At 50.6% G+C, this 10097-nt stretch overlaps 1 protein-coding gene across 1 annotated transcript in view; it reads right to left on the bottom strand.

Annotated features, from left to right (window-relative positions):
- TRIM67 (tripartite motif containing 67) overlaps positions 1–10097 on the bottom strand; it is a 66026-nt gene that overhangs the window by 12457 nt on the left and 43472 nt on the right. Inside the window, exon 7 of the mRNA XM_019665833.1 lies at positions 1031–1334. Coding sequence (XP_019521378.1) covers positions 1031–1334 — 304 coding nt within the window. The remainder of the gene's footprint in view (positions 1–1030; positions 1335–10097) is intronic.

Genomic DNA, 10097 nt, shown 5'->3' with positions numbered 1-10097 from the left:
TTCCAGGGCCCACTTTGCCCAGAGCTGGGTAGGCTCCTTGCCTACCCAGTGAGGTTGGCTGTTTGAGGCTCCTTGCCTCTCCTGGCTGGGGGGACACCCATTAGCAGACCAGGAAGGAGACCTCACATCACAGCAAGGACGTGGCTATAGGTGGCCATAACTCCATTTCTGGGTTCCTTAGTCAGTGTTGGCCTTGAGGATTTTCCATCCCTGCACCCCCTACACACATGCTGGATGTGAGCACAGAGCCCCCTGGAGTGGGGAGAAAGGAGAAAGGGAACTAGAGCTATGATGGGGGTGGGGGCTCTGCCTTCTCTGTGTCCCAGGAGAGAGACCCAGGTGCCCCGTACCTGCACATTGCAGTTGAGGCTGAGGGCTGCATGAAGACCCTGGAAGAACCCAGGCGTCCGGACATCTTCCCAGGGCAACCCCAGAGGGCACGTCTCCCCGGGATCTGAATTTCCTGTCCTCACCAGGCTCAGGGCCAGCACTGGGGGTGCCCTTACAGAGCTATCTACTGTGAGTGTCCCCAGGCCTGCCCCGCCAGAGGACACTGCCCAGGTGCGAAGCCCACGCGAGGCAGGGCCATGGAAGGGATCACTCCAGGCAAACGACTGGCCATGGCAATAGCACTTGCTCCCTCTGTGGGACCTGGTCACAGCCATGAGGCCACTGGCTCTGCAGTGACTCGGGCTGGCTGTGTGTGAAGCTCGGGCTGGCCGTGTGTGAAGGAAACTGTAGTGGAACCAGGAAGAGAAGCACAGCCGAGGACCCCAGCGGAACCTGGGCGTGTGACTTGCTGAGTGACCTGGAAACCTATTTGCTGCCATTCTAGTCTCTACCACACACTGTCACTGGGGCTGCAGGCGCCGGTCGCTTGTACCCAGAAACTGGACATCTAGGTGGCTGAACACACCTCCCCCACCTTCCTGATTCCCGAACTTGGGAATGGCAGAAGGGACGCTGGCCCCACGGGACCCTCATCCCCCAGCACCCAGGTCTGAGGAGGTGGGCGGGGCCCGCAACGCACCTGTTGGTGTGGGAGTTGCAGTGCATGAACCAGCTGCGGTTGTTATCCACGTACATGGCCCAGGCCTTGTCGTCCTTCCCCAGCATCATGTCCTTGACCACGCTGGCCCGGGCCACCCCGAAGGCGGGGTCCGGGTGGTTGTCGTAGCGGTCCACATGCAGCTCCCAGTAGTGCACACCCTTGGAGAACGCTGCCGTGCCCAGCACCACCCGGTCGTCATAGCTGCTGCAGGTGGCCGTCTGGTTGTCGTTGGATAAAATGATATCCCGGTGCCCAGAGTTGGGGTCAAAGGTGAACCAGGCCACTGGAAAGGAAGGAGGCAGGAGGAGCAGGTCAGGGGATGGAATTTGCTGGCCGTCTCTAACCTGGGCTCAGAGACACAGGCTCACTCACATCTGTTGGGAAGTCGGCACCCAGCATCACGTGTTCTGCGTGTGACCCACACACATGCACATGCACACACATTCTCTCACCTCTTTATCCACTTTCCCAATCCCACGAACCCAACTTGCCAAGGAACACAGACATTCAGGCCTCAAAGCCCCACATCTAAATGCATTTCAGGGAGTCTTGGCTTCACACACTGCTGTGAGTTAAAGAGGAAGTAGATATTCACACCCCACCTTGTGGGTGGAAGATTTGGGACACAGAGGGGAAGTGATGTGACCAAAGTCACAAAGCTCCATTCTCCTGGTTCACAGCCCATTGGGCAGCGCCCCTGTCTGCTCTCCCAAGCCCTCCAGTGTGGGAAGTGAGGCCCTCCCTCTAAATTATGGCCACTAAGCACAGGGCAAGGATGCCTGGCTCCAGGCCGGGAGCTCCTAGGGGCAGACAGTGAGTGAACCTTGTGGTTTATAAAATGACCCCTCAGGTCACAGCATTTTTAGAAATGCGTCCCAGCTGCACACTTGGCAACAGCAAATGGTCCTGTCATCCCTGAGATACAATCCAGAAGTGTTATGTTTTCCTCAGGGCAATCGGAGGACATGCTGGGATACATGATGACAATAGACACAGCTCAGCATCGCCCTGGAACCCCTGTGGCCCCAGCAGGGTGTCCTGGTGCAGCAGGACAGACTCTCTTGGGAGCTGTTCTTTATTTACATCATGGCTCCCTGCTAAGCACTCGATGGTCAAAATCCAACTGAACATTGATGTGGTCACGTTGCTTGAGACCTGGAAGAACACAGCTAGATGTGGAGGCCATCAGACCTGAGCTCCTGCACTGAGTATCCGGGGGACAGGTTCCCGCTACGAGGAGGGCTCGAACCCAGGGGCAAGTGTGGCCTTCTCTTCTCTGGGACTGTCCTGCCCCCTCTCGACCCTTGAAGTGGGAGTTTAGTCTTCCTGAGCCTCTCAACTACGAGTGTCCTCTCCCAGGTCCAACAAATGGGGTGAAGGAATGTCTGTCTTTTGTGGCTTGTGGCCAGGGAGGCAGAGGCAGGGAGCCCAGGTGACCAGAGCAGGGACAGGGCTGGCGGGGGCGGGCAACCTCACTGCNGACTATATTCCCTATGCTTTACATCACCATGACTATTTTGTAACTACCAAATTGTACTTAATCCCTTCACCTTTTTCAACCAACCCCACTCCCATCTATCACCCCGATAAATCTAGTACCCATCTGACACCGTACATAGTTATTACAATATTATTGACTGTATTCCTTATGCTGTACCCTACATCCCCATGACTACTTTTGACTTTATGTTACTTACACGTTGACTCTGAAGACATTGCCAAATCAGGAGTTCAAAAACTGTTTTTGAATTGAAGCAAAACTGGAATTGGTTTTTCATTTCTGAGGTTTATCTTGAAAGGCAGTATTCATTCAGATATGTATTTTGGCAGTTTTTTAAGAGTAATTTCTCAAAACGGTGTAGAAGATCACAAACATGACGAAGCACTAGTAAAATTCTCAGGAGCTAGAAAAGACGTCTGCTGCTAGAGTGGGTACGTTGAACTTCCTTTTTTCAATAGAGGCTGGAGACAGAGGTGCCCCACTCCACCCTCCTGCCCTGCCTGCCCTGAGCCATCACAGCTCAGACAGCTGAGCACTTGGCCAGCCTGGACCAGAGCCCCAACCAAGCCAGTCAATTCTGGAAAAGCATGCACATTCCAAGTCCAAATGACCTTGTTTCTGATCACCTGTAACTTACTGAGGAATGTTTAAAGAGCCTGCATGTGAGCCAGGGTGCTCTGGAAGCACTCTGAGGTTTAGGGGCAAACAGAAAGCGAGTTGCACTTTCAGGACCGAAGAGCAGGCTGACGACCAAGCTTCTTGTTTCCCCGTTGATAGCTTCCTCCAGCACGGTGAGCACCGGAGAGAAGCCACAGTGAAAAACAGTCGCCAAAGGAGGGCGCTATGACTAAGATACACCAGCCACCGAAGGAGGGCACGGGGCTTCAGTGTGCTGGCCAGTGTCCCCTCACTGTCTTCAGACCGCCATTCCCCCTTGGCAGGGGTTTCTTCCCAGGCGTGGTCACCTGTGTCGATCAGTCCTTGCCCCCCACACAACATGGCTGCCCACCATTACCTCTTAGGGAGCTTGGCCATGGGGCCCCGGGGACCCTGCTTCCCAAAGTGAGAAGCAGAGAGCCCAGCACATGTCCCGCTGAACCAAGGGCATCGCCTGGGCAGGAAGAGCCGCCACCTTGCAGGCATGATGAACCCTGACCTCAGGACGGGGTAGGGCTGCTGTCACGCCATGGGGCAGGGAGGAATCTGCCCCGGCGGCCATGCAGGCACCTGATCCTGCAGTTTGCCCAGTTTTGATGGTAGACACACGTGCAGCAGGGCCTGGAGAGCTGAGGCTCAGATGCCCCTGCCTGGGGGTCTAGGTCACGATTAGCAGAGGCACTAGGTGAGGGCGAGGGGTCCAGAGGGACTAGGAGAGGAGGCAGTGGGTGTCCTATGGGTGACAGCTCCACACCTGCCACAGCAGAAGGCATGCAGTTTGTCCCCACGGGAATCCTGGAATAGCTGCTCCCCAAGGCTGAGTGGAGCCCAGGTCTGCCACAGGGGTGCCCTGTGGTGGACACTGTAATGTCCCCATTCAGGAATAAGGACTTCCTTCCTTGGTGCTGAGTGCTGAGGGCACAGCCTTCAGCCATTAGCCCCCTTCAGAGACTGCCTCACCCCTGCTCGGTGTGGCCCACCGAAGATGGGTGAATGACGTGGGGACATGAAAGCCCAGTGCTGACATCCCAGCTTGGGACAATCAGCCGAGGCCTCTGCCTGGTCTGCATCACAGCCTGACATCTCCCTTGGCCCAATTCTGCTTCCTTCTCTGTGTGGCCCCCAAGCGCACCTGCTAACAGATGTCTGCACTCTAACTTCAGGGCTGCGACCCCCCCACCTCTCCACCCCTGCCCACTAACCCACTCAGTAAACACGGAGCCGCCGTGAGGCCAGTCCCCGGGCTGCCGGGACCTGGAGATGGCTGCTTCTGTGGATCATAATTTGAGGACAGCAGCTGGGAGAGTTTTTAGGTCAGACACGCAGGCTGTCTGACTGAAGGGGCGGCTTAGACTCCTTCATGCTCCTGGGTTAGTTAAGACATTTCCCCCAAATCTCAGCTTTTCCTTGTAACCCATGATCAATTTTTATTTCTGAATTTATCTTAACTCTACGTTCACTATTGTCAATTTCCAGCCTTACCACCTCTTGCAAAAAGGAATCCCGTGAACTACCACTGTTTGAGATGGCACTTTCTAATTTAGAGTCGTGTCATTCCCTCAAGGCTTCCTGGCACGTGTCACACAACCACACTGACCCTGGCGCCTGACCACGTGCAGGTCCTCTGGGCGAGAGGCAGGGTGGCCTTCCCCTCGAGCAGCCCCTGTCCCGTCTGGCTCGAGTCAGGGCCAGTTTGGGAAAGGCAGACCTGGCCGCTGGGCAGTGATTATAGACCATGCCTTGTCTTTCAGTTGTTGGCAGTGTCAAAAGAATTTATTTCAAATCTGCTTAAGACTGTGGTAAAACTCAGGTTTTTCAAAAGGCAATACACAAAGTTCAACCAACCCCCATAGACCAGAAAACACAGTGTTTGCAATCCAAAAAATACAAAGGCTTGTGGATACCATACAAAAATTAGAAAAAACTTCCTGCCTGCCTCCCGTCCCCCTCCATGTTTCCAGTGGAACATGAACACCAACAGGACCAAGAGCTGCCACCAAATACCAACAACTAGTGACAGAAAGTGGATGCGATTGAGGNGTTGCTGTCGTTTTGTTCTTCAATCTAGTTGTGGAGGGAACTACTTGCGTTTTAAAAAGAGTGTTTAAAGGGCCAGCCGAGTGGCTCAGTTGGTTAAGAGCTTGCTCAAAAGTGCGAGCTCTGAGCAACAGGGTCGCTGGTTCGATTCCTGGCCTGAGCTGAGCTGCCACTTAGCTGCCAACAGGCGGCAGGATGGCTCAGCTGGGAAAAAAAAAAAAAAAAGAGAGAGAGTTTACCCATCCAGCTACTCTAATTGGACAAACATTGAATGTGTAACTAATGGAATAAAAAATGTAACCAGTGCAGGAGAAGATACTTTGGGCAGCAGGTCATCTCCTTCAGCAGCTCAGGAGCCTGGTGTGCCCCTGCCTTCACCTCTCACCTCCACACACTTCTCCCAAACTGTTCCTTCTTTTTATAGCTTTCTTCCTTCTTCACTGCCTAACGTACAAGCTCTCAAAATCTCCAAAGATGTCTGTCTGCCGTGTGTGGGACAGTGAGGCTGTATGTGGCAGGATGGGTTAGGCCTTGGTTCAAAAACAAACAGTCCCTACATCTCTGGTTTAAAGGCAAAAGTTAATTTTTTTCTCATGTCACGTGTCCATCAGGACTGACGGGCAGATAGATGCTCTGCTCCACTCCATCCTTATCCAGGGACCCAGGATAACAGGGGCGCCGCCATCTGGAAGGTTCTGAGTTGCTATGGTGAACAAGGGAAGTTGGCTCTTCAAGGTTCCATGTGAAACAGGCATACTTGCCCTCTGCTCACAGTCCTTTGGCCAAAGAAAGCCACGCAGTCCTGCTGCCTCAGGGGGCAGCTAAACCAGTCCTGTGGGCCTGGGAGTAGTAGGCAGTCGGTGGTGCCTCCTCCCACTGTGAGGGTGAGGGGAAGAAAACACCGGAAACCACCAGCTGTTTAAATCAGGGAACAATTGGGAATAATGTACTGGAGTGATCTTAAAGCTGTGGATAAAAATGAACGTTTGATAGTGTTGGGATCATGCTAATTCAGCATCATGAAATAATTAGACAAGAATTTTTCCCCAAATGTTTGCTTTTATTACAAACAAGGATCCACACTCTCCTCAGAAAAAGCAGCAGCTACAAAGCTAAGACGTTTCTGGTGAAATGTTAGCAGAGGGCTTGGCAACTCCAAGATATCCAGCCACGTCTGGCCAGCCTGCCACCCGGGTCTTCCCTCAGCCCAGGTATCCTCACAGCCAGGAGAATGGGGCCTGCAGCGTGAGGACTGGCTGTTCTGTGGGGCCCGTGGGGAGGAGAGCACGGATGCCACAGCCATGCGTATCTCCTCTGAGGGCCTGTTTCTCCCCAGGACCCAGGATTTCAGCCTCACAGTAACACACAGCCAGCCAAGAATTTTATCACAGCGCTTACTGAGTTCCTTGTTAGATGGCAGTGTTCTCATGTTTCATGGGATTTTGGAAATCTGTGAATAGTATACTTTTTAAAAATAGATATAAAATTTGTATTTGAGGATTTGGATAAGATCCTGAGATCATTAAGATTTAATCTATTTGTTTTTCAGAAGTACTGTTTATCATACTAAATTGATTATATAAGCATGCCAGTGGAAAAGATAGCCTAGCTTGCAAGTAAATGTAGAATTTTTTTGAGTCATGGAAGAGGAAATAAGACTTCCTGGGATAGATAAATGGAAGTGACCGACACAGCATCCTCTGTATTCTTTCCGCCCATGGTCTCAGACATGTAACTGTCTAAAGAAAATCATAAGCCTGATAAAAGCCAGGAGTCTCGCAATAGTAATATGGAAATACACTTATTGGGACTAACAGCAGAGGGAGGCCATGTGCCTAGAGCATGACATGCATCCTGTGCAGTGTGATCCTGTCACTCCAGCAGCCAGGCGCATCTAGAGCCAGTGGCCACATGACTGTTGGTGGGCGGTGCTTGCTTGGCAGTCATGGGAGCCTGTTGATTCCTTGTTGGAGGGTTAGTTGATCATGAGAACGCTGGTCAGATCTTTGTGTGTACGGGAGCTGTGCTGCACACTTACCATACTTGATCCTGTTTCATTGTAACACATCCCCCCGACCCCGTGAGGTTAGTACAGGGGTCCTCGTGGAGACAGAAGCCATCATCTGTGGAAACATTCAGTGACTGGCCCACACACCCACAATACCTGGTGGGGAACACACAGGACCAGCTGAGGCACAGCTCCCTTTGGAGAGGAGAAACCAGGAGACACATGGACTGCAGCGTGCAGGGCCCCTCCCCGTAGTGGAGAGCAGGCCACTGGGCAGGGCTGACCAGAGCCCCTTTCATAGTTGCTGGATAGCCTTTACAGCCTGATCCTGTCAGTCCAGGTTTGGGGGCTAGGTGGAGTCCTGGCCTCTGTCATTGGCCAGATTTAACAATACAGTTTCCTGGTCAATTCTATGCTTCGAAACCACAGCCAGAGGGTAGATTGATATAGAGTCCCATATTTTAAAGGTTTTTGTAGTATTTTCAATTGGAAATTATAAAACAAATCTCCACCCACCATTTCTAGAAATCTAATGTTTCTCAAAGAAACGTTCAACTCAAGATTGAGGTTTGTTAGCCATAGTCTAATGGTCGGATGGGAGGAAAGGGAAGAGAGAATTATTTAACTGTCACATCTTTTACCCTCTAACATCCCTGCTCTCACAGTTATCTTTTTCTGAACGCCCCCCCCCCCAGATAATTTTTTACGTGTGGTATATGAGATAAAAAACGGTCTCTCATCATCGTCTTTTTTCTTAGTTTCTCATCAGCCCTTTCGTAAGCCTTGNGCCAGAGCCCCAAGCTGGCCGATCAGGGGAGCTCACAACGATTAGCATCACCTCAGTGTACCCTATGAATATTAGGAATTTCTGTGTGTGCCATGATATGAAAAGGGTGGAAAGCACCGCTTGGCGATGTAATTCTGCATTTGGGGATTTTAACTCACAGAAAGCATCTAGGCACCCCCCTTGGTTCTTCAAGTCTAGGTCTTCAGTTTCTTACAGTCACTCATGTTGCTCTTTCTGGAATGGACAATTTCCTTTCTGATAGAAAGGACATAAAGATTGGCATTGGATTTGTCTGCTTTCCTGGGCCTCTGCAGGAGCTTTGAGTTCTTCCTGCCCTGGGGGAGCCCATTTCACTGTGGTTGGCTTTTCTCAGGAACCTCAGCTCCTTGTACATTTTGGACTTCCTGACCTTAATGAAATTGTTTAGTTGTCCTCAGTGCGCAGCCCTTTCCTCCTTTTTAAAATTTAAACTTTGAAAATGTGACTGTGTCTAAGGAGACAGAATGTGGACACAGTAAAAACATCCACGCCCATAAAAAACTTCAGGATGTTGACATTACAACATGTAAATGAATACAAATGAGTACAGTGCTAGTTGTTATGTCGTCTCCTGGGCGTAGGGAATGCTGGGTAAAGAATAATCAGTTGGGCTGATTAGGATACTTAATGCCCTGCTAAGCGTTTGTCTAACATGGTAAACAGAGTTGTGCCCCAGCTCTCTAAAAGCTCATGAGCTACCATAGGACAGTCCAAACAGACATGGGATCAGCAGAAATATGTAATAAAGTAGTGATAGCCCCCCTGGATCTGTCGTGGAATCAGCTGGTCATCCTTGAAACTGGCCCTGCCTGAACCCTGAAAATGCCTTGTCCCAGGGCCTCGGCTTGCGCCGTACTGTCATTAAACTGCACAGTGTATGGGGACAGGTTTACATGGGTGTGAGGCGGTGACTCCTAATAAGGAATGGAGTATATTTGGGTTTTGTCCCCATTCTGGCACAGAGCTCCTAAAACCCTTGGAATTTCCTAAGTGATGAGAGTGGAAAAGGTGTCTTGTTATGTTAATGAAACAACTTTTGGGAAGAATTGGGGCTGGTTGCCTGGGGAACCAACCAAGTGTTTAGAGGGTTGGAACTAACATTGGTCCATCCTGACACAAGTCTTTAACTTTCCCTGTTTGTGAACCTTCGCCTCTTTTGTGGCCCACATAGAAAAGGGATAAGACAGATGTAATAGAAATGATAGAACAGCGCATGGTGGATCAGAAGGGCCTCTGGCATCTTGTGGCCTGGACAGAGACACGTAGGCTACTTCTGAGCATATAACGGATTACAAGTCACAGCTAATTACTGGATGCTTACTGCGTACTAAAGGTGCTTATTCATTAACTAATTCATTATCTCATAACCCATGTGACCTCTCTTCATTTTCAGTTATTTGACTGCATTTAAACAGGAACCCCACAGTCCCACATCTAGAGTTCCAAAAGCGCCGAGCTTGGGAAATCACAAGTTCGTTTTTTTTTTAAGTTTGGTGCAAATTTATTTGGCAGCAAAACCTGACCTGAACTGATATAAAGCTTAAGAATTATTTTTGTTTGTTCCACTTGGCATGAATATTCCTAGGAGTTTTGCGGAAACATGAATGTGCTTGATTATGGATTCTTGTCTTGGACCCCACTGGAAGTGGTATGTAATATTCAAAGTATTCACAGTATTAGCTTTTGAAAACATAAAAACTTCTGAATTTTTGGGAGCTTCCAGGTAAAGGAGTGTGGATGTGAGGTGCATGCCAGAGCTCAGGTTCAGGCCCCAGACTTTCTGTCTTAAAAGCTGTGTATCTAACGACTGCACTGGAGAGAACACAGGTTAGGCTGGGCTCTGTGCCCTGCGAGTAACACAGGTGCACTGATCCAGAACCCTTACTGACATGAAGACATTTCCCCAGTGATCACCCCAGGTTCTCACTGCATCACCTCAATCCCTCCAGGACTCTCCCTGAAATCTCCCTGCTCCAGGGTCACCTGTTAACTTTGTTCCACACCTGTTCTTTAGTTG

Source organism: Hipposideros armiger, unplaced genomic scaffold, assembly GCF_001890085.2.
Source record: "Hipposideros armiger isolate ML-2016 unplaced genomic scaffold, ASM189008v1 scaffold_454, whole genome shotgun sequence".
In the NCBI taxonomy this organism is placed as follows: Eukaryota; Metazoa; Chordata; class Mammalia; order Chiroptera; family Hipposideridae; genus Hipposideros; species Hipposideros armiger.
The sequence above is the reverse complement of the archived record's forward strand: the minus strand, read 5'-3'. Positions and strand labels throughout refer to the sequence as shown.